Raw genomic sequence first — 24,040 nt, 5'->3', positions numbered from 1 at the left:
GTAACGGGGTGTGCGTTACTCACAGCTCCTGGTCTTTCCATCACAGCCCTTCTCATCCTGAGAGCACCCCTTAGTTGAGACACTGTCTTTATTGTGGGCAGCTGATCATCTCCGTAATGATGCCGTTTGTGGCTAATCTTCCAGGATTAAAACTGAACTGTAGCTGCTGCGGCTTCCACCTTTGCCGCATAGCAACGAGAGCAGAAAGTCAATTAATTACCTTCTCGCTGGAATCCAGGGGCCCTTTCGTCCTCAGCTCAGCCGAGTGTGTAATGGAAAAGGGAGCGAGGCAGGCTGCGGCCGGCCAGCTGGGAATTGCATGACAGAGTGAAAGATGAGCTCTGGGAAAAGAGGAGAGGGAGGGCGCTGGGGGGAAATCCTCATCCTTACAGGTTCATTAAAAAAAGTAAGATGCCACTGATTACACAATTATGGACTTATTTCCCTGCTTTCAGCCCGAGCAACGGCTCCGCGGGCGCCCTTGTCTCCTTGCAGGGCATCACCTGAGCTCCTGGGGACATGGAGCTATCTGCTCGGAACTCCCTGCTCTGGAACTGTGCTTTCAAGAAGTTTCTTACAGTAATGGTCACTTTTTGACTGCCATAGCCACTCACATTGCCCCAGAGAGGTGCCACGTAGCAGCTGTTTGGTTGCTCTGGAGCTGGTTTCGAAGGCGAGTGTTTTGCTGCTCTTTCAGGTGGCTTTCTGTGGTGAAGGTTAATGGGAAAATCATTTTAAAGATTGAATTTCCTCAGAAAGATTGAACTGATGGGTGTAAACACAACTGAGAAACCATAGGTGGTAATCTGAACAGATACTAGGTTTGGCTCAGAGCAAGAGGAGGTCCTACTTCTAGCGTCTTGTCTGTGGCATGGGGACTTAAAAGGTCGCCCTCAGCCCTCAGTGAGCAGAGCCTTGTTCTGAGTGAAACTGGAAAAATGGAAGAAGATAAGGAATATTTTAATACCCATTTATCAAATCTGGCAGCTTCAGACCTCCCATTAATTCCTTGTCAATGAGAGCAAGTCAATGTTACTTTTGGCCCCTTAGTTCAGCAGTATCACTCAGGTCACCTCGCATGGGTTAGGAGAGGGGACACCAGAAATGAAGTCTCCTGGGGCAGAAAAGAAGTGGCAGTGGAGCGGGGAGGATGAACTGGGATGTGCACAAGCCACCAGCATGGCCAGCGGTCAGGCCAGGAGGAGCCGTTGGGTGAGGAGGGGGATCCCTGTGCAGGGCTCTGCTGGGCTGGAGGGCAGGTGTCGGAGGGAACAGCAGAGGGAAATTTGGCATCAGATGACCAGAAAGGTGTCCTGCTTTGTAGAAAGAGTTAGACCTAGACAGACCATGGAAAGTGAGACTCACTAGTTTAACTTTACCTCCAGGCACTTCTGTCCTGTTACGGGCTGGGATGTGAGCTGAACCAGGCTCAAATGATTTATCTGGAGCAAAAAAGATTCAGTGACTGAAATGGAAACAAGAAAGTTTGATCTCTGCTTTCCTGCACAAGCTGGTAGAGTTTGGGATCCCAGGTGGCCCCTTTCCCATCGGGAGTTTGTACCATATAAAGGAATTTTTGGCAAAACGAAGTCTCCAGCTCTATCAGCCACAGACCTCTGACGCGGCAGGAAGGATGTCAGCTCCTCCTGAAGAGGCTGGGCGGGTGCCCTACTCAGCTCTAGGTCTACAACACCTACAAGCCTTGAGGAACAAGTCCTGAAGATGATCTACCCCAAACATGTTTAATCAACAAGTTAATCCTAAGATTAGGTGGTTTAGTGTTGGAAGAGAGTTCCTGAATCACAGTCCTGCACTCAGACCACACATCGTTCTTTCCCAGGCTCACAGTTGTCTTTTGCTTTGTTTTCTGACGTGCTCTGTGGAGAAGTTGTAACTTTAAGTCTCATTATTAATTTATCTCAGCCACAGTTTACATGTGTGCAGGGGGAGGTAATCACAGAGCTGCCTTCCCTGCTGTTCTTTTCCTGAGGTTTTACACTCTCCAAATTTCTTTTTTCTTAAATCAAATTAGCTAAATTGCTTAGGAAGTGCTTTTCTATTAAAAGACGGTTGTGTTATGATGCCAAAAGGTTTACTATGAGAACTGTCTGTTTAATAGCGGTACTTTGAGTTTACAGGCTGCTCTCTTCAAAGTTTAAAGGCTTTGACCATGCTTAAAGGCTCCCCTGTGAAATCAATATTCTGGCACGTATTTCCAGAGGTCTAGGCTGAGGTACAGATGGATGAAAAGTTATAAAGGTGGCTAAGAGACTGGGTACTGTATTTGCTGAAGACCCTTTGCTTTGATCCCCGAGCAGAGCAGGAGTCGTACCTGGACGTTCATTTCCAGGACAACAGTTGGGATCAAATCAAATGCAGCTTTAATTTAGGTGTTTACACTTCAGGGTTTCAGTGTCAGCCCAGCACAACACCCAAGCCAGGGAGGCCCCGTTCTCGGGTGGATTGACATGGTTAGACCACAGTGGCACATGCTGGTAAGTCAACACTCTGGTTTCCGGTGTGATGGCTTTGGGTCTTTAGTACTTTGGGATCTCTGCCCTTCATTGTGGTTTGTCATGGAGACATCATTTAAGATGCTGGAGAGATGGAGCAGTCAATAAATTCCTACCGCTCCTTCCCTTTGAGGTTTCCAGCAGAACTGGAGGCTTGAAGAGGCTGGGAAATTGTTTCCCCATCCAGAGACCGTTCCAGGGAAACTGCGCGAGCCAGTCTGGTCACCTGAGTGTTGCAGCATTCAAATAAATTCAGGGTGGTGGACCCTATGGTCCTCTAAACTGTGCTCTGAGAGTGAATCTGGCGCTTTCAAGCTCTGTGGTCGTTGAGCAGCTGAGAGCCTGCTGCTCAGAGCTGTCGTCAGTGTCAAGAAGCCAGGCAGCCATAGCCAGTCCCGAGTTGGTTTCCAGCCTTGTGGGCAAGCACAAGGTCATGGTCTTGACCGGTTTGGGAAAGCTCCTGAGCCACAGTGAGCCTGGCTGGTGCATTCACAGACTTTTTCATGGACCTTTTCATGGAACATGACTCACTTCATGAAGCAGCGTGTCCCCTTTCCCTACTAGGAGCTACCCCAGGAAGAAAGTGGCGTGGGGCAACAGCAAACCAGCCCAGCATGATTCCCCAGCGTTGGAGCCTGCGGTGTGGGGTACGATGGAAGAGCAGCAGCATGGGAGGGTGAAGCCCCCTGTGAAACCTACAGTGTGTCCTGGACAGATGCACGGTGCTGGGTTGGGCTCCCAGTGTGCTCCGTGGAAGAGTGGCAGTTGCCTCGCTGGCACTGTGAGCATCTCTGAGCCTCAGGCAGCCGCCCCGTGCTGCTGCCCTCTGCTCGCTAGCAAGGATGGAGAGAGCAGGCAGAAAGGCTGCTTTAGTGCACAGAAAGTTCTCCAGAGTACTGTGCAGTCACTGCTTCAGTGGGCCGTTTGCTTCGGTGGGTTTTTAAGGCTAAAATAGGGTCAACGCAATAAAAAGAAAATGAAAAAAAGAATAATATTTTTGTTTTAAAGATTTTTCAGGCTGGAAGAGCAGGATGTTTAAAAAGGAATCAGAGCCAATGGATAAAGCATAAAGTGGATGTTCCTGTGATGAAGGCACAGACTTGGGATTCAGACATCATTAGTGTGATGTCTGGTGTTGGGGAAAAAAAAATTCTGTTTGTACTAGTAATTTGGGCCACAAAGTATAGACGTAATGAAGTGCTTAAGTGCAGTTTTCTGCAGAGGGAAATGTGGGAGTTAGATCCATATGTACCCCTTGTACCCGTCTCTTCATGCCTCCGTTTTTCGTGTCTGAAAGGCAGCATAACAGCGCTTCCCACCCACGCGCAGCGCCGGGAGCACGATGCAGCCGGCGCTGTGAAAAGCCCGGGCACCGCTGGGGCGGTGGCTGTAAAACCCCTCTGGGCAGTGCGAGCACGGGCTGGGCGCCAGGGAGCTGGGATTCGGCATCCCCCGGCTGTGAGCTCTTGGTTTCTCAGCTTTTTCGATGGCAGTAGGAGCGTTTTTGCATGGTTTTGCAGGTGCGAGGAGGTACGTATCATGATGAATACATATATGCATGTGCATGCATATTTTTACAGGTATATATGCATGTGCATGCATATTTATATATACATATATGCATGTATTATATTTTTGAATGGGAGGGAGAATGCCAAGCTCTATTATTTGTAAATATTTTTGTAATCCCGTTTGCTTTTCCCTCTTAATTCAAAGCCTTAAGCTAAATTCATGGAAGGGCACAAAAGTCCCTGTAACACACGTTAACTGGGTACCTCAGGCTCCTGGCAGCAGCCGAGCAGACCCCCGGTGAGTGCCACCCTGGCTGCACTGGGCTGGCTGCCCCTTGCCCACTCCTGGGCCCGTTTCAGCCTCTCCCCAGTGTGGAGCAGCTCTCCGGGAAGCCTGACAGCGAACCTCCCGTGGGGCTTTCAACAGCGATAACAGGTGAAATTTCCATTTTGCTGAAACATTTGCTGTGGGTCAGGGTGAGCTGCACAGCGGAAGCGTGTGCTGCTGCGTCACAAAAAATCATCCTCTGCTATAGCTGCGGTTTCCAGCTCATGGTCTGTTCCTTCCCCGTTGTCTCCTGGCAGGAGATCATTTCAGTCATGTCCCAATATCTGTTTTCTTTCTGTACATCACACTAGATGAAGAAATAAAAGCTTCTCTGGTCTGCTGTGTGTGGGGATGATGCTGATCCCCCCTGGTGCTGGCCGGACTCTTCCAGTGCCTCTGTATAGGGAATGCTCCCACAGCACGGCTCACTGCTTGCCTGCTCATAAGGACAATAAATATTACCCCGTCCCAGTTTCCCTAATCTGAAGTGCTGACGGGAATGCTTTCCAGGTCAGGGTATTTGGTAAACTATACAGAAATGCTACATTTAGACTGTAATGAATACACGCTGTCCCCACGACCGGATCCGGAGTCAGCACGGAGGAGCCGTCGGCAGCGGGAGACAATCGGCTGCTCCCTCGTACCGAGGATTAGACGCTTGGCAGGGGCAGGATGCAACCAGGAATTCAGACACTGTGATTAGCCCATCTCCTTGAGCCATGTAAGAAATAAGCAGGTTCTCGATTGCTTCCATTAGACGTGCGTAAACCGTATTTCCTCGGATTTACCCTGAGTTACACCTGACGCTGGGTCCCCTTTGGGCTGCAGAGTGCCCAAGGCTCCCACCCTCCGGGGGTCGTGCCGTGTTTCCCTGCCGCTGTGCCGTGCAGTGCTCACACCAGTACGTGTGCGATGAGAGAGAACAACGTGTGTGGAGCCTTTCTGCAAAAAAAGAGGCTTTTTTTTTCTGTTTGCTTTATTTTTTTATGCAGGAGCAGGAGACTGCCCGCACTGCAGAGCAGAGGAAGCCGAGTTGCCCGCAGCACCCAGTCCTCGCCTGCAGGCACCGGTAGCCAGCGGTGGGCATGCAGAGGACTCGCAAACACCAGCCCGAGGTGAGGTTTTCTGTCTTGTCCTCTCCAGCAGCAGACCCAGCAGCACTGGAAGCGTTGCCGTGGGCTGAGCTGTCTTTCCCTTCGGATCGAGCAGTGACAAACCTCACTTTGCCCTTCGCTTTTCCTTACGACACAGTGATGGCCTCACACGGCGTTTTTCTCAGCTCAGATTTTGACTGTATCCTTTGCATGGCTTTTATTTTTGGCCTCTGGAAAAAAAAAAAAAACACAACAAAACAAACTGACTGATGATAGCATCATGCAGAGGCTGCCCACCCAAATCCTGCCTCTGGAAACAGCAGCCCCCATGCGTGAGGCTCCGCAGAGAGACGCAGTGGCCGGGTTCAGAGACCCCCCTGCAATTTTGCTGGAAGCATCGGACCTTGGCTTAGGTGTACCCTGTTCGTGTCACTCCAAAACACTGAGCAAGGTCCTGTTAAAGGAAGATACATAAGCCTGTGCCTGCTGCCTTCCCACATTAGCCTTGGCTGGATTGCCAGCAATACCACAAAGTGGGGGTCGGGTTTTCCCAGTGTGCTGGTTTTGGCTTTTGGATGGGGCTGGGAGATTTTTGCAAGAGATGTGAGTGACTGTCTGTGTCACTGACCTGCCTTTATCAGAAACGGACACAAATCGGAGAGGGAAAATGGACAGATGGAGGATGGAGCCAGCTGAGATTGAGCCCTCCTGACAAGAAACACCCCAAAGGCGAGCTGGCTGCCGGCACCATCCCTCTGCTCGCAGAGGCCCTTCCTCAGAGTCTGCTTGATTAAAAAAAATAAAACGTAATTTTTTTTAAAAAAGGAGAAAAAACATAAGAAAAAAAATACAGATTATATAAAAACTCTCCAGTACTGAGGTGTCATCTGACCACAGGCTCCTTAGGGGGAAATTTCCTGTACAGACCAGTCACCATTCATTACAGCAGCCTTTATTCCGTGCTTTGAAGCATCATTTACCAGCCAGGATACAACCAGGTGCTGGGACCAGGAGGAGGTGGGTCCAGAGGCCACTGCACAGGAGCTGAGCGCTCTGCGGGGAGCAGGGCCAGGGTCAGCAGAGCAAGCAAGGGACATCATAAGTGTTTGCCCCTTGTCTGAGCTGAGCAGCCAAACATGTGCCCTCCTGGACAGGCTCCTCGTTCCTGACCTGGCCGGGAATATGCCAGGCTGGGCTGGGTGAGACGGGCATGGACACTGCCTATGCGCTCACTGCTGGGTAGCCTATAGCTATAGGTAATGCTTAGTGCTCTGCAACTTGCACTTTCATTGCAAGTTGACTCCAATTTTGTTTAAAATCACAAAGAAAAGGGAAAAAAAAATATGCTTATAGCTTAGTGCTCTGCAACTTGCACTTTCATTGCAAGTTGACTCCAATTTTGTTTAAAATCACAAAGAAAAGGGAAAAAAAAAAACACCTCAACCCAAAAAATAACTTTATGGTGGCGGAAAACAGCCAATCTAGGACTGGGAAGCACAATAATCTAATTTTGAAAACCAGCTTTTAGAGTCTACAACTGTAGCAGGAGAGAAGGGCTTTTTATTTCCAAGTCGACCTTAAAAATCTTGGCATGTACGAACCATGCACTTTGCTTTCCTAGTCCATAATCGTTTCCTATGAAATGTAAGAGCATGTACATATACGAATATTTAATTTGACAGTGATGAAGCTTTACAGATTAAGTCAATGAAAATGCTGTTAAGCTCGTGGGAGCAATACTATTTGCGTCGTGAGCTGGGAATTTGGTATTGCAAGTAACCAATGGCTAACACTTAATTTTTGTGTCAACAGTAAAGACAAACTAGGAGTTAAATTAATTCGAACTTACTGGAAGTATCTTTGAGAACACATCGTGGTCAAATTGCAAATTATTTTTTAGTTTATAAGAGTTTATCAGGGCTCTTCCCTTCTGGGAATTTAAAATCACAGGAATTCATGTACAAACTGCCACATTACAGATCAGAAATCGTCTATTTTAGGAATAGTGAGGTTAAATCAAGAGGCCTTTATTTAGTTTTCATGTATTCTTCAAATTAATTTTCTTGTTGCAACCTGTTTTAATCGAAAATTATGATATTCCCAGCCCTTTATATGCTCTGTCTTTGTTTAATGTCTCTATAATTTAGGCAGCCATTTTGTGTTCAGCAAAAAATTCAATAAAGAGGGGACATCCATTGCAGACTTTCACCTGGAGACTTTGCTTTTGGATTTTACTCTGCTATGGTTATCTTACTGCAAAGTATCTGTCATTCTGGCTACAACTGCCTTTGTCTTGAACACCACGCTGTGTGTGAATTCAGTCCCGAGATCCAGAGCACAAAACGAGCAGCAGCTTGTGCAAGAACTGGTTCTACATCCAGCCTTTTCACTTTATACCCTAAATGCTGACAAGTGCTGAACATGGACAAGAAAGGAAAAGGTGTAACCCAAAGCAGAGATGTTTGCTATGCCTTGATGGGGCTGCTTTCTCGGGGCGTTTCCAGGGTGCGTGCTGCAGACCTCAGCCCTTCCTCCCCTCCAAAACCCCCTCGCCCCGCACCGCGTACTGACACCGATGCCGTTTCCTTCCCTTCCCTCCTGAAATTCCCAGAGCTATTAACTAGGTCATGGGAGCTGGTCCCAATCCAGCAGTTTATCTAATTGCCTTTTTATAGTATATTGTGCAACTCTTTATTATCCTGTCAGAGTTCCCCTGCGTGGTGCCGGAGGGGGACAGGGAGGCGAGGCTGGGATGAAGCTCGCTGCGGCGCAGCCACTCGCGACTGGGAGCGGAGGATGAGCTTGTGCATCTCTGATGCTGCAGGGATGGTGACAGCCTGGGCCATAAACCCACGAGGTGTTTTTAGCATCAGCTGGAGGCAAGGTGGACCGCTTCTGGCTCCTGCGATCACATCTCTAGGTATAAATGTACATGGCTGGGAGGGGTGACTGCTTCTCCAAGAGCAAGTGTCTGGGCTGACATGCGTTAGGTCTGCTCTGGGCAGCTGGTCCTTGGGCAGACGTGGCCAAGGAAGCTTCTCGGCTGGTCAGGCAGAACTTGCCCCCCAGCCTTCCTATCTCTGCAGCTGGCAGCTCTGCTGATGGTGCCCAGCAGTGGGTTTTAGGGGTGTGGGGAAATAGTGTGGTATAATCAAGGAGGCTGAGCAGGAATCAGAGGATTATGCACCTGCATTCGGACACCCACGCTTTTTGTGAGCATTACAGGAAAGGATGAAGCTGAGCATGCAGGAATTTCAAGTCTCGTTTTTCATATGGACACGATTTGCAGCACGGTGTGTTTGAGGCAGTTCCCAGTGCACTGAAGCCCGTGAGAAACAAATCCTTTTTGTTTGGGGTTTGGGACCCTGACTGAGCCATGAAGTAGGAGCGATGCTTGTCCCGCTCCCAAATTATTTCATCTTCATGCAACTGCCACTGCTGTGCTGCCCAGTAGCCTGGAGAGGAGCTGCCATTGAGGGCTGTAGAAAGGTAACCCACCCGGGGCTGGCCTTAAATGATTTTTGAGCATGAATAGCTCTTTTCCCTCAGTTTATTAATAGGAGGACCCAGCCACGACCCCCCCTGAGCCTGCTCTGTGGAGATAAGGCAGAGTGGCTCCTCTGGCTGGATCTGCCAGTGCCTGGGAGGAATCGGGGGGGCGGTTTCTGGGCGAGCTGTTCCCAGCAGGAGCAGGGCTGCACACCCCTAGCCCTGCCAGGGCTGCCCGGGGAGAGGGGGGCGACGAGACCCTCGGCCCGCCCGGGGGAGCGGCTGCCGAGAAAGCAGTTAGTGCCAGCCCCTCCAGCGCAGCCCGGGCAGAGGGGAGGGCTGCGGCTCGTTTGCGGGCTCGCTCTCTGCTCTTACCTTGATCTGAAATGATTTGCAGCAAAAACGCCCCCTGAGAGCCGCTAACCTTTGGATAAGGTTTGCCACCGTTATCCTGCTCGGGTTAATCGGGAGTTAGGGGGAGCCCAGGAGTGACGCGGCTGCATCGCTCCATCCGTCCCTCCATCCTTCCATCCATCCCTCCATCCAACCTCCCCCCTACTCGCTCCACTCCGGCTCCCGGCGGAGCGGCTCGCTGCGGACGGCGATGGGGAGAGAAGCAGAGGTAAATGCCCCGACCCTCCTCTCCATCCCTCCAGGCTTCGCTTTCCTCTCTCCCTCTGCCTCTTTCCTTTATCCCGCTCCCCCGCCCTTTCTCTGTGTTTTATCGCTGGTTTTAGCCGCCGGTAGAAGTTCAGGGAGGGTTTTGTTGGTTTTTTTTCCCAGCCGCTGCTGCAGAAAGTCTTTTTCTCCCTCCTCTGCAAACGGGGCAGGAGCGAACCGCCGCCCCGGGGGCAGGGGAGTCCCCGGGAAGGTGTTTGCAGCCAGGCAGGGTGCTGCCGGGGGCGGCGGGGGCGGCTCCAGGTGCGCCCCAGCAGCGGCGGGGGGACGGGGCAGGTGCGGGCTGAGCTTCCCAGCGTTAGAACCGGGCTTGGGATTATCGAGTGGGCATAGAGGCACCCCCGGCACCCCCCACTCCCCAGCTCCTGTATCCCTCGGACCCCTGCAGCCCCTGAACTCCTCAGTATCCCCCGCACCCCCGCGGCGTTCCCGCGCGTCCCCTGCATCTCCTGCATCCCCGGCTTTCCTCCTCGCCTCGGTGTCCGCCAAGGCTCGGCGGGTGGCGGAGTGGGGGCTCCTCGGGCAAGGAGGAGACACTGCTGCATCCAGCAGCGGAAAAAAAAAAAAAAAGATCCCCCGCGCCCAGGGCATCCCCGCCCGGAGAAACGGTCCGAGGCCATAGGGTCCCACGGCCCACGCGGGGAGCCCCCGCCTCGGGGCTCGCCTCCGCACCGGCCCGGGAGAAGGGACTTCATTTCAATCTCCCTATACTTTCGGGGTTTGTTGTTATTGGTTTGGTTTTGTAGGGCTTTTTAATTTGATTTGGGATTTTTTTTTGTTGTCGTGTTTGGGTTTTTTTTGTTTGTTTTTTTTGTTTGTTTGTTTGTCTGTTTCCTTAAGAGATGTCTCCCGAGCCCAGCACATCCCATCCCCAATACTCTGGATGCTCAAGGAGCAGCCGAAAGCCCGTCTCCTCCACCCGTGGCATGATGCCGGTGGCCGGAGCCCCCTTCCCCTCCCGACATCGAGGGGTGCAGGGGGAGAGAAGGGGCGGCGCGGTGCCCCGGCGGGGCAAGGCCGAGGTTTATAAACGGTGTGCCGGGGCAGGCAAGGGGATGTGCCAGGGCGATTTTAAGAAATATTCACGCACCAGACAGCGGTTTGGGTGAATTTTCGTTCCTTCCTCCCTGATGCCCCCTGCGGCCTCCAGAAATAGGTCTCCTTCACGTCTTCTTTCGCAATGAACCTGTCTTCGGTTACATTAAAAAAAAAAGCGGTAAAAAAATCGTTGAATTAACTCCTGGAGATGGTTTTTGTTTTTTTTTTCATTGTAGCAGTCGTTTTCCAGAACCGTAAAGATGCAGCGGTGACAGCCGCAGCCCCCCGCGTCCTCCTCCGCTTCCTTTGAATTTTTCCCCGGTAAAATCGCAGCCCGTCAGGACCTCGCCGTGCCCCGGGGGCGGGCGGGCCACTGCCAAACCCGCGGCGAAATCGTGCCCCGCTTGGCTTTCTCGACCTATTTGTGCACTGACATGTAATAATTCCTCCGCCAAGCCAAGGGTGCGCCGCGCTCAGCGCCTTCTTCCCTCCCTCCCCTCGCCCAGGAACGGTTCCTATAAAAAAGCCTCTTTTTTTTTTTTTTTTGGGGGGGGTTAGTATCTGCCGCAGCAGCACCCGCCGCGCAGGGAGCCGGGAGCAGCGGCCTTTCGAAATATCTTTTAAGGGGTAAAGCCCTCTCCGAGGATATTATTATTATTTTTTTGTTTTGACGTTATTTCGGTCGCTTTGCGCCCAATTCCTTTCGGATTCTGGCAGGAAAAAAACAAACAAACAAACAAACAAAACCCTACACAAAACCAGCAACAACAACAACAAAAACCCAAAACCGACCACCGCAAAAAAAAATCACAAACAAACCAAAATCCAACAAAACAGGGGTGTTTAAGGGTTTTTTCCAAGGAGCCGGGGGGGTTCGTTCCCCGCCTCTGTTCGGTGCCGCATCCCACCCGCAACCGCAGCCCGAGCGCTCCCTCCCCGCTCCCTCATCAACGACATCAGGAAATAATTTAGCTCTGTCTTTTCCGCCCATTTATAGTAAAAAAATGTTCTTTTTTTTACCTTCCAAAACAGCAAACGAAACACAGATTCATTCCCACCCCTTTAAAGGAACACTTATTCTTTTAATAAAACAACGATTCAAACGCTCTCCCTGCAGCAGAGGGGATGTGCTCTCACACACACTGCCCCAAAATGCCAACGCTCCCAATTCCACCCTGTATCTGTTTTTGCTACAAAACAGGACGGGGATTTCTTGTTGTTTGCTGTCTCGGCTGCTCACCTCGGAAATAGATTAAACAGAAAAAAATCGTAAGGCTTTTTAGTTACAAAAAAAGTATAAATGTTTGGAAGCAAAACGAAAATATGGGTGTTCTGTTAAAGAAAGGAGAACCTCTACATTAGATCGTGAGGACCAAAAGGGGAAATCCGCAGCCGAGCATCCCCGCAGGGTGCCGGCATCCCGCAGCTGCGGGGCGGTGCCGGTGAGGGTCCGCGGGGCAGAGGCGCTGCCGCCCGGTTGGCAGCCCCGGGGCGGGAGCGGGAACCCGTTTCGCTCCGGTTTCGGAGCACACAGACCGTACGAGTCGTTACAGCGCCCTAAACCCGGGTTAAACCCTGTGCGCGGGTTTCCACACACCGCTGTGCTCCACAGAACCCGCTGCCCGAGCTGCCCCCGCTGCTCTCCCCCGCCTCCGAAGGGGCCGCACGTTTTTGGGGGGAGAAAAAAGAAAAAAGAGGGAGTACGAGGAGGCAAATTTCGTTAAGAACCTGTCGAGAGCCGTTTGTTCGCCCCTTCAACGGGGCTCTTTTGTCTCGCCGTGGGGAAGGGGCTGGCGGTCGGGGGCCGCCGGCGCAGGTGTGGGGCAGGGTGTGGGGCAGGGCGGGCAGCGCAGGGGCTGCGGAGCCTAGGGGCGGCGGGGGCGGGGGGGGGTTCTGCGCTGCGGCGCTGCTGGCGGGGCCCGGCGGGCGTGGGTGGGCGGGGGGTGGGGGGGGGAAGGCTGGGCTTGGCCGGGGAGGCTGGTACCTCCCCCAGAAATGCAGCAATTCTCTCCCCTCTCCCTCTTCTCTCCGCGAGGTGAGCGCACTGCGATGGAGACTCTGCGCGCTCTGCCAGGGGCTTGCGCTGCCCGCCCGGTGACAGCCGCCGGCTGCTGACCGCCCCCGGGCCCGCCCGACTCGCCCCCCGATCCCGCCGCGGCGTCCGGCGCGGACGCGGCGCGGAGCAGCGCGGAGCAGCGCGGAGCGGGCAGCGGGGCGTGCGGGCCCGCAGCTCCCCGCAGCGGTGTCATGCCCCTGGGCACCCCGGCGAGGAGCCGCTCGCACTGCGCCGGGACGCGGAGGTAGCGGCTCGGAGCAGCCCCCCGCAGCCGCCGCCGCCCTTCGCCGGGCGCTGAGGTCCCGTCCGCCGACCCGCCGCTCCCCCGCCCCGTCGGGTCTCTCCGTCCCCGAGGGTCTCCGAGCAGCGGAGCCGGCCAGCCAGCCACCATGGCCACCCTTCTCCGCAGCAAGCTTTCCAACGTGGCCACCTCGGTGTCCAACAAGTCCCAGGCGAAGATGAGCGGCATGTTCGCGAGGATGGGCTTCCAGGCGGCCACCGACGAGGAGGCGGTGGGCTTCGCCCACTGCGACGACCTGGACATGGAGCATCGGCAGGGGCTGCAGATGGACATCCTCAAGTCCGAGGGCGGCGAGGAGGGCGCCGAGCCCCCTTTGGAAGGGGACATCCACTACCAGCGGGACGGCACCGGCCCCCTGCCGCCCTCCGCCTCCAAGGAGGCGGGCATCTGCTCCGAGCTCTCCGGGCAGGGCAAGCCCAAGATCACGGCCTGGGAGGCGGGTTGGAACGTCACCAACGCCATCCAGGTACGACCGCCGCCGCGCCGCCACCGCCGGGCACCGGGGAGCGCTCCCGGCCCCGCTCCCCGTGCCCGGCTCCCGGCCCCGCTCCGATCCTGGCCCCGCGCCCGGCCCTCCGGCAGCCCCGGGTTGATGGCAAACCGATGTCGAAGAAAAGGGGAAGGAAAAAAAAAAAAAGGGGGGAGAAAAAGAAAGAAAAAAAAACAGAAGAAAGATAGAGAAAAAATAGGGGAGGGGGAATAGAATTTAAAACAAGATTAAAAAAAAGAAAGGAAAAATCTCCAGACCCCGATCTCTGCTTTGCCCCCTGCCCCCGGAATACGGCACAGAGGCAGGGAGAGGCGCCAGGCCCTGAGTGCCCCGCGGGGCCAGGCTGGTGGGTGTCCCTGTCAGGCTGCCCCCGCACATGGGCTGGGGGGGTGAGAGGGGTGCCCGTGCCGGTGATGGGGCTGTGTCTGGGTGGGCCTGATCTGGGATCTGGGATCTGAGCTGGATCCCCAGCTCTGGGGGTCTTGGTGCACTGATAGGGGCTGGGGACAGAGAGGGTAGAGAGTGGGGCACAGCCCGGGTGCTGAAACTGTGCTCGCTTGTTCTGGGTGCTCCGGGGTGAGATTATGCGGGTGTGCGTGAGTGTGCGGGTGCGACTGCGTGGGTGTGATTGTGGGGGGGTGCTACGTCAGAGAGAAAAGGGGGGGTGGAATCGTGTGTGGCCGTGGTTGCATGGCGTGACTGTGTGACCGACTGCGTGGGTGCGATGGCGTGCAAGCGAGACAGCGAGCGCGCATGTGACTGCGACTGTGCGACTGCGTGTGCCCGGGTACGGGCGCCCGCCTGGTCCCCTCTGCCAGACGAGCAACACGGTTTCCATTTTGTCTCTTTCTAGGGGATGTTTGTTCTGGGCCTGCCCTATGCCATCCTGCATGGTGGATACCTAGGACTCTTTTTAATAATTTTTGCTGCGGTGGTTTGCTGCTACACTGGGAAAATCCTTATTGCCTGTCTTTATGAAGAGAATGAGGATGGGGAGATAGTCAGGGTGAGAGACTCCTACGTGGACATAGCGAATGCGTGCTGCGCACCCCGCTTCCCTACCCTCGGAGGCAGAATTGTGAACGTGGCTCAGATCATTGAACTGGTCATGACCTGCATCCTCTATGTGGTGGTGAGTGGGAACCTGATGTACAACAGCTTCCCCAACCTTCCCGTCTCCCAGAAGTCGTGGTCCATCATTGCCACGGCCGTGCTCCTGCCTTGTGCGTTCTTGAAGAACCTCAAGGCAGTCTCCAAGTTCAGCTTGCTCTGCACATTAGCCCACTTTGTGATCAACATCTTGGTGATCGCCTACTGCCTCTCCAGGGCACGCGACTGGGCCTGGGAAAAAGTCAAGTTTTACATTGATGTAAAGAAGTTTCCCATCTCCATTGGCATCATTGTCTTCAGCTACACCTCTCAGATCTTTCTGCCTTCCCTGGAGGGGAACATGCAGAACCCCAAGGAGTTTCATTGCATGATGAACTGGACTCACATAGCAGCTTGCATCCTTAAGGGACTCTTTGCCTTGGTCGCCTATCTGACCTGGGCTGATGAGACCAAGGAAGTCATTACAGACAACTTGCCATCCACCATTAGGGCAGTAGTCAACATTTTCTTGGTGGCCAAAGCCTTGCTCTCGTACCCCTTGCCGTTCTTTGCGGCCGTGGAAGTCCTGGAGCGGTCCCTTTTCCAAGATGGAAACAGGGCGTTCTTCCCCAACTGCTATGGGGGTGATGGGCGGCTCAAATCCTGGGGACTCACCCTCAGATGTGCCCTGGTAGTTTTCACCTTACTCATGGCTATCTATGTCCCACATTTTGCCCTCTTGATGGGTCTTACTGGGAGCCTCACAGGCGCAGGGCTCTGTTTCCTGCTCCCCAGTCTTTTCCACCTCAAACTCTTGTGGAGGAAGCTCTTGTGGCACCATGTCTTCTTCGATGTCGCCATTTTCGTTATAGGTGGTATCTGCAGCGTCTCCGGGTTCATCCACTCTTTAGAAGGCCTCATAGAGGCCTTCAGAACCAATGCTGAAGACTAAGGAGGGGCCAGAGTCAGTTGCAGTAACAGAATCGCATCAAACATCTGCATAGCCAAATAATTCTGCATCCCTTTAAAGGAAAGAGTCATTATTTCCGTTACGTGCATCCAACAAATTCTATGTCATAGAATCTGCAAATTCAAGGAAATAAGAAGAGATGAAAGTGTTCACCCTGCTGTCTTTTTAAATAAGCTAAGATTTAAATCTATTTTTTTGTTATTTAGAATATTTTGAAGGAAATTATCTGGTGCCCCACCCCTATCTCCTCACTTGTTGCCTGAAGCTTGGCCCCCCACGAATGACCTGTTGGGAAACAGTGGCAGTTTTCAATCCTCCTCACAGATATGCAATTCAGTGTTTCAGGACCTGAAACACAGGTGCCGATCCCATGGGATTGGGTTACTGCGCTCACAGCCGGAAGCGAACCAGCTGTGGGTGCTGGGAGCAGGGACCTTCATCTTAAGCTGTGTGAGATGGATGTAGATGTAGACCTAGATTGTACGACCAGCCCGACAAGTCCAAGCAGCGGCTGATGACCAGCGATGCCAGTTACCTGCAATGTTTACACCGTAGTCACATAGATGTCAGGACTGCTTAATTCTTCCGTCTGAATTCACACCGAGGAACGGCGCTTCCCATCGATTACCATATTTTGCCTCTGGTTGAAATCGCAGACCTGGAGTCCACTCCTCGGTGACTTTTGTTTCATTTCGTTTTAACAATTGTTATTTCCAAATTATGAAAAGTTAAAAAAAAAAAAATTGTTGGATTTGACGTCGTTCAGGATACAGGAACAAAACTACAACACAATTCATTCTGTGCAATCTACCAGATCCGTGGAGCTGTTTCCGATGTACGTGTGGTGTCATTGTGGTAAATAAGATGAAAAATGTATATCAGAAAAAAAAAAATCTATCTTTAACATATAATGTGGTACATAAATATATCGAACAATAAAGAGAAAACATAGTTGATGAGGCTGGCCTGGTTCGTGGGGGGCTCGGAGGAGCTGGGCAGGGGCAGAGGGAGGTTCGTCCTCCCTGTGCCCGCTTGCAGCGGTGGGTACCCCACATCCTCGGTGGTAACAGGCTGGGCTGTCACCGACGGTGGGATTAAGCTGTTTGCGAGAGATGGGACACATATTTTGGGAAGGGGTTGTCCTACAGTTTTTTGGGGGGTTGCTGTCGCTGAAAACACCTCGATTTACACCTATTTTAAAGCCACAACAACTAACTCGTTGTCCGCCCGTTGCCGCTGCTCAGTGGCGATGGAGGACGGGGGCAGACACCCACCGGCAGCACTCCCGCAGCCCGGGCACAGCAGAAGTCCCCGTGGGGGTCCTTTTATCGTCCCCTAAATCATGTCGAGCCCCGGTAAGGGCTGAGGATCCCCCCTCTGCCCGGCCCGAACTGGCCCCCGACGGCAGCGGGCAGCTCCGCAATGCGGTAGCGGGGAGGGGGTTGGCACAAGCCGGGGAAAGGGGTTGCGGACAGACGGGGAGTGATGCTCCTTCCCGGGGAAAACGGCATTTCGGGCGGTTTCCCCGTCACCTTCAGACAGGAAAGAGCAGGGGAGCTGTGGGGTGTATTCTGCGTGGGCACAGGGACGTGTGGTGCTGTGGGTGGGTGTAGGGGGCATCGTGGAGAGGTTCCTGCCCCATCGGATGCGCCGCGTTTCTCTTCCTGCCGGTCCCCTTTTCTGGGAGGTGCAGCTGTGCCCCATTCTCATTCCTATCTTCAGCATCAGGATCCTCATCCCCATCTTCATCCTCACGCCCATCCCCATCCCGGTGCAAGTGATCTGTCATTACCGGCAGCCAAAGCTGCCCGCCCCCCTGCCCGCCCCCCCGCGGGGGTGCCCGCCCGCAGCCCGGGGCCCCGGCGGCGGCGCAGCGCCCTCGCCCGACGGCGCGGCACGGCCCGGAGCGGCCGCTTCTCCTCGCCCGGGATGCGGGGGGACAGCCCGGCCGGTGGAGCTGGGCGAGGAGCTCCTCCTCCATGGGTGCCTGCTGCTTTTTCTTCTGCCGTGAGCTCTCTGTTCCAGCTCTGGTTTCTCCTCAGGGTGCCGAGAAGAGACCAGCACGGCAGGAGATCCAGCCCCTCTTCTCCCTGCCTTGTGCGGGGCTGAGATAACTCCTCAGATCCTGGGAGTAAGTGGAGAGCTGAGGAGCCCTGGAAGGTTAACACACTTCTCTGCACATCTGTGGTTTGCATCTGTCTTGCACGCGGTGGTGTTTAGGGTCCTCTTCTCTCCGTGCTCCCCGCTGGGATGGTAGGGAGCAGCGGGGTGCCTGTGCCTGCCTGTGCGTGGGTGTGGGATGCTCACAGACTAACCTGCTCCGTGTCTTTGTGTTTTTCAGGGGCCAAAGGTTCTCTGGTTCAGGGCACATGATGGTGGAAACTGTTTTCTGCAGCTTTAACTTTGTAGAGGTTTTAAACCAAATTTGTCATTTTCCCCTGCCTTGTGAACAGAAGTGGCTCCTGCTTTGAATGTATTTGGGGCTGTAAGATGATTTGTGCCCTTTTTGTGGCAGTGGGGGGAAAGTCAGGACAGCCGAGGGCTCGGTGCTGCTGTCCCTCAGGGTGCAGAGCTGGGGAGGCGGAGCAGAGGGTGCCCTCAGCCCCTGCAAGGGCACCTCAAATCCCCGAGTCCTGCCTATGCACAGCCCCCCCCGGCCCCTGCTTCCCAGGGAGCGGAGATACCACCCGCCCGCAGGGACTCTGTGAGGCATCTCTGCCTCCCCTGTGATGCCTGGCAGCAGGCTGTGCGTGTCCCAGGGACGACAGGGCATCTCAGCGTCTGGCTTGCTGTAGTTTTCAGCTGTGGCAAAGCCAGTGATTATCCAGCGAGCCCCAACGGGCTTTGTCTCGCTGTCAGTTCTGCTTAAGCGCTTTCCTCCGTGTTTCTGCCGGGTGCCGACGCACGCTCGCGGCTGACGTGCGACCAGCTTGCGAAACAAGCCCGCTCAGCAAGCCGGAGCGATAAGCCGAGGCTTTGTCCTCTAAACTTGTCCGTGGCTGGAATGAGCGTGGCTGTTGGTGCAAGCCTTGTGACTTGGGCTTGGAATACAGGCAGCCCCCTCCCGCCTGCCGCAGCAGACATTTCGATGGTGCTGATGGTAGTGAGCGTGTACGTGAACCTAGTGTTGTGGGAAATGTGCAGCCTTTAGAGCAGTGGATGCAGCGGAACAAATAAACCCCAAAATAGCAGCAGGTTTAACTTGGACAAAGCAGGAATCTTCTGAAAAGCCAAGCACGATGGCGAAGTCCGATCTCTGTTCCAAATGGCTTTTGTCTGCAGCTTCGTAGCTTCTGGTCATGTGCTGCAGCAATCCTCTAAACCTTCTCATTCCGAAAACGAGACAAACAAAGGCCTCTCTGCACTACCAGGGAACAGATTTCTTTCTCTGTGTCTTTACAGCTCCTCATGTACAATAGGGACCTCTATTTGGGTTTGTTCCCCAAGACACGAGGGTAATAGCAAATCCTGTTATCCTCACGCACCTGCACAGCTGTGCCACCCAACAGGACTGTCGGCGGGAGCTGGAGCAAGGCAAGGGCTGAGCCCGCTTCTCTCCGCGTGCTACCACTGGTGCCGGAGCTCACGGAGGGGTAGGTATGGCATTGCCCTCTCCCCATGCATATGGAGCTGGGGACTTTGGCTGTGGTGGCAGTTGGCTGTCTTGGCCTCATGAACCTCGGTTGCTCCAAATCATGTGTTCCAGACTGCTTCAGAAAATGTGTGTTTTGATGGCGGCATCAATGTTCTCCATCACCTGATTTTGTACATCTTTGTGCCCATCTGTGTATTTAAGTCCCACCTCAGCTCACCCTCTTGCTTTTGTAATGGCCTCCCTGTCCAGTGACCCTTTTCTTTCTCCTCTCTACTTTGGGATTCACAGACCCAGCTGGGATGGGTGTGTGCCAATGGCAAGAGGTCAGTGGTTTGACAAGCGCTCGAGGAATTCTGCTGTCATTCATGTTTTCTCAGAGCTATGGGACCTATCGACCCACTGCATTGTGGTCCACCCCCACGAGAGGGGCAGAGGCAAAAGGGCTTTTGAGAGGGAAAGAAAACTTCCTGGGTAATGAGAAAATGCCTCCTCCATAGGATGTTTGTATTTCAGGTGAGGAGCTGGAGGCACCAGCAGTGACTCCACCAGTGACCAGCAGTGACTCCGCCAGGACGCTCCACCATCAAACCATTATTTGGGCACCCATGCAGGGATGTGGCGACCACTGATGCTGGGTACCTGCAGAGGGGAAAGGAGAGGAACAGGGAGAAAGTGGGGGAGGGCATGAATGGAGGGCAGTAGGTTTTGGCTCCAAGAGGGCTTCTCTGCGCTCCCCTCTGATGTCCCCATGGGGCTTGGTCCTTGCCAGCTGCTCAGGTGCTTGTCCCTGCATATGTGTGACCCAGGATGGACAGCGTGGAGCCAGAGGAGGGTCACGCAGGAGGCAGAAGTGGGGTTGTAGGACTATGGCACCTGCAAAGTTCAAGCATTTAAAGTCCCTGATCTCCCGCCCCAGACACGGTGCTGCCAGAGGACGAGACTCCACCTCGCCCAGCTCCTTTCTTGCTGGCAAGCTCCATAGATTGCTGCTGGATCATGTCCACATCCAGGAGGTCTGGCTGGTCTGGGAGGTGACCCAAGCCTCATTACCTCCGCTAAGACCCGACATGTGACCTGGCGCAACCCCTGGCGAATAGAGCACTTTGTTCTGACCCTTTGCACTTCCCTGGCAGCCAGCTGCCCTCTAATCCCCCCGAGGATGGATTTTCCTTTCCACCCCGGCTCCCCGTCCGGTCCCCTCAGAGCGGTGGCAGGGTAATCATTTACTTCCTGCCACAGGCCACTCCTTCGGACTTTTCCTTCGACCTTCAGACCGAACCACCAAAATCAAAGCGACGGGAGGGAGAGCAGCCCATGCTGCTTTCCGCGGCTGGAGGGTGGCCGTGCCCACTGGTCCCGCTGCTGGAGCCCAGGAGCCCGGCTCCCCGCGCCTCGCTCTCTGCAGGTAACGCCCATTTACTTTCTCTGGGATGATCACAACTGTCCCTTTTCTTAATGAGGCCCAGAACCCGTTTGGGAGAGGCAGAGGTTTTTGTGAAGGGCTCATCCCTCGCTGCCAGGGACCCAGCTGGCTCCTGGGAGAGCTGCTCCGTGGGATCTGCCTCAGGGACAGCAGCTGGAAGCAGAGAGGTTTTGAGTTCCAGCAGTGGGTTTGTTTCCTGGCTATGGAGGAATCCAGAGAGGAGACAGCAGCCTCCTTGCTTCCCTGGAAATGTTTTCTCTAGGTTGAAAGGTTTCTTGCATTAACTATGCCTTCCCCAGGGCAGCAGTCACCAGCAGCTTCCATCACAAGGAGCTTCCATCACCTTGCTCATGCCCGCAGCCCCATACCAGCTTCCATCCCTAGGTGAGCTCCCACAGGGAGGAGTCACAAGTGTTTCTGACCCTGCGTAATTCCAGGAGCTGGCAGATCAGCAGAGGTACCTGGTGACCGACTGTGTCCCCTCCTGCAGCCCTGAGCCACCTGCACAGCGGAAGGAGCTTGGGCTGCGCTGGGGCTCTGCAGCCAGCACAGGGATGGTGAGGTTTGCACCAGAAATTTCAGGTTGTTTCGGCTGCAGTCTCCGGGACTGTGTCTCTGCAGCCAGGCTGGGCCTGGCAAAGCCCAGGGATGCTGTGTCCAGCATCCCTGTGATGGGGCATCCCCCAGCCCTCACCCGCAGGACAGCCCGGGCTGTTTCTGCTCAGCGCCGGAGCAGAGCAACGGAGATGGGCTGCAGAGATCTGAGCGCAGGGCTGCTGCCCTCGCACAGCAGCTGCCGTGTCCTGCTAATGCCTCGAGCAGTGCTTGGCCCAGCGGGGACTGGCTGCCCACTGCATCTAGTATATAGGACTGCTGGAGACAATCTCCAGCTGTGCCAGCACCAGTTGCTTCTCAGGTTTTGCATGTGGATAAAGAGGGGTGAAAACGTGCATCCCATGCAGTTGAGCTCGAGTTGGCAGCTGATGGGGATGGGGATGGGGATGGAGCAGGGTGGAGGGGAGGCATTCCCATGGATGCTTTGCCCAGAAGCTTTCCTAACGAACCCAGCACTGTGCCAGCGGTGAGGGGCCTGGTTTCAGGCTCTCTGAGCTGTTTCCAAGCTGTTAAGCCCTGCTCAATCTGGCCGGGAAACTGCCTCTCTGCCCTGTCCTCACCAGGCTAGTCACATGTGGGGCTCGAGCCAGGGGTGGTGGCCCTGAGTGTGCACCCTGCGTCAGACGGGCTGCACTGCTGGGGAAAAGAGGAGCTCATTCCCAAAAAACAGGTTTTTTAAAGAAAAGCTCTAAAACATAGGCGGTAATGTGTTCTGAAGTCGTCCTGCGAAGGAGAGGAGAGTACAGCAAGCAGGAGAATTGCACCTTCCTCGAGGACAAGGCTGGCCAGGAGAGGAAGGGTCAGTCAGAGTCAGGCTGCTTCCAACTTTTGTGTTATTTATTCATTGGGGCTGTGCCTACACCGAAAAAACACTTGGGAGCAAGAAAGTCCCAGTCAACTCATGTGACAGCAATAATAACAGCAGGCATTTATTCCTCTGGAGATGTAAAGAGATCAGTAATATTCTGCTGTGTTCATATCCGTAGAAATGGAGGCACAGAGAGTTGCAAGAGTTGCTCAAACCCACTTTAGCTGCCCTTCAGAGTAAAAACCTGGTCCTGAGTGGCCTCTTCTTGGCTCCTTTCACCAAAACATGGGAAAATTCCCAGCGCCCAGGTGGGACTCCACAGCAAAATCAAGGGCAATGCCTGAGGCAAAGCCCTGGCTTTTTGAAACTAAACTAAAAAAAATATATGCAGAGAGAAAAAAAATATTTTAAAGAACCCCACTGGTTACCAATTGTCTATTTAGTATTTCTTGAATCCTCGTAAGGTGAAGAAATAGGCTCTGACCTTTTAAAGAATATCCTATCCCTATCTCTGTCCATATCCTATTCCTTATCCAACAGAGATAACTGAGTAGCCAAACATTTCGGGTCACCTTTCACTGCAGGTCAATGGAAACTTGCTTTGTGCTCTCTAGAGAAACATTTGTTTTAACCTTATCTGGACCCTTCCCTGCAATTCCCATTGCTCAGGAGTGTGTGGTTCCATTTCAGTGATACTTTTATGATTATTGTTATGGGTATTGCTAGATAAGGAGATTAAGATAATACACCTTTCCCTATAAAATAGCATATATGCACAGCATATAAAATAATATAATATATATAGAGGTACTTTTTTTGTAGAGACAACGGGCTGGACCTGTTGTTCACTGAATGTGTCCTGCCCTGGAGAAGTTGCAGATGTGGCTTCCCCGGGGTGAGTGGCACCAGCCAGGGTTGGTTCTGCTCCCACTTCACCTGACTTTGCCACCAGGGTCTGACCAAGCCCAGCCCAGGCAGGAGAAATGCACAGAAGGGGTTAAACCACCCAAGAGCTGCTCGTCACCTCTGGACCCAGGTCCAGCCAGAGGTTTTCCTGGCATAGATGTGCTCTCTGGAGGGCAGGGGAACACCACCCCCACACAGGAGACCAGCAACGCTGGCAAAACCCCACACCCAGGCAAGCTGGCCTTGGCTTTACTGGAGCTGCTTCATTCTGTTTAGGAGCGTGCGGGTGCTGGGCAGGGGAATGGGCCAAGCCCAGTCCTGGTGTCAGGGGTGCATGGCCATGCCCTGCGGTATCTACAGGGATGTGTGCCTGCGTCCCCATATAATATATGAGCCTTGCAAGCTCTCCCACATCCAGCAGCCCCTTCAACATGGCACTAATGTGTCCCACTGTGGGCAAGGGGCAGCGCTGGGCAAGGGGCGAGGGCTGCTGCAGGCTGCTGCTGGACGCGGCTGTGGGTGCGCAGGGGCAGGGCAAGGGGGAAGGTCTCACCTCTTGCACATGGGGAGGGCTGCCCTGGTGGGCTGCAGGCTGGAGGCTGACCCTGCTCACATCTACCTGTCCCACTCATGTCTCCTGTCATGGGGACAACCGCCTGGCCAGGACACCTCTGCAGCTGCCCCAGGCACCTGGTGGTGTCTGATGTTGAATCCCCAGGTGAGGACCTGCCCTGTGCTGGGGATTTACTGGTCGTCCACATGCCCCTGTGCTTCCAGGGAATGTCTTCTCCTGTGCCAGGGACCTCTGGTGCCAGGGCAGTCACCCTGGGTACAGGGAGGATGAATTGGGTCTCAGCTCCTCAAAAGCATCGAACAACAAAATCCTTTCCTGAGAGCAGAAAGCTGTGAATTTCATCTACTGCTTTGTACAGCAGTCAAACAGCCCGCCAGCACCACCGGCTCTCTTGCAGCGCCTTCCATCTGCCAGTCCCAAAGCACTTTCCAGAGGAGTGTAAAGAGAGGGATGCTGGAGCAGTGGCAGAGCACCCTGATGGTCTCCACCAGACCGGGTGCTGGGTGGTTGGTGGCCAGACAACAGTCAGGGAGCTGGCCCTGCGTCCCAGAGCTGTGCTCGG

General features: G+C 54.0%; 1 protein-coding gene across 1 annotated transcript; it reads left to right on the top strand.

The window, feature by feature from the left end:
- The first annotated feature begins 13,096 nt into the window (after positions 1-13,096).
- Positions 13,097-15,539, top strand: SLC32A1 (solute carrier family 32 member 1). Its single transcript, XM_086623045.1, has 2 exons — positions 13,097-13,474; positions 14,352-15,539. Exons 1-2 carry the CDS (start codon positions 13,097-13,099, stop codon positions 15,537-15,539), a joined length of 1,566 nt encoding a protein of 521 aa, XP_086479171.1.
- Positions 15,540-24,040: the final 8,501 nt, after the last annotated feature.

The sequence above is a fragment of the Tauraco erythrolophus genome, chromosome 18 (assembly GCF_009769465.1).
Source record: "Tauraco erythrolophus isolate bTauEry1 chromosome 18, bTauEry1.pri, whole genome shotgun sequence".
NCBI lineage: Eukaryota > Metazoa > Chordata > Aves > Musophagiformes > Musophagidae > Tauraco > Tauraco erythrolophus.
This window is presented reverse-complemented; position numbering and strand designations above follow the sequence as displayed.

Bases quoted from the DNA above. Each gene is read 5' to 3' on its own strand.
- SLC32A1 (XM_086623045.1), top strand. From the start codon at position 13,097: ATGGCCACCCTTCTCCGCAGCAAGCTTTCCAACGTGGCCACCTCGGTG. The intron at 13,475-14,351 runs GTACGACCGCCG...GTCTCTTTCTAG, and splicing joins ACGTCACCAACGCCATCCAG to GGGATGTTTGTTCTGGGCCT.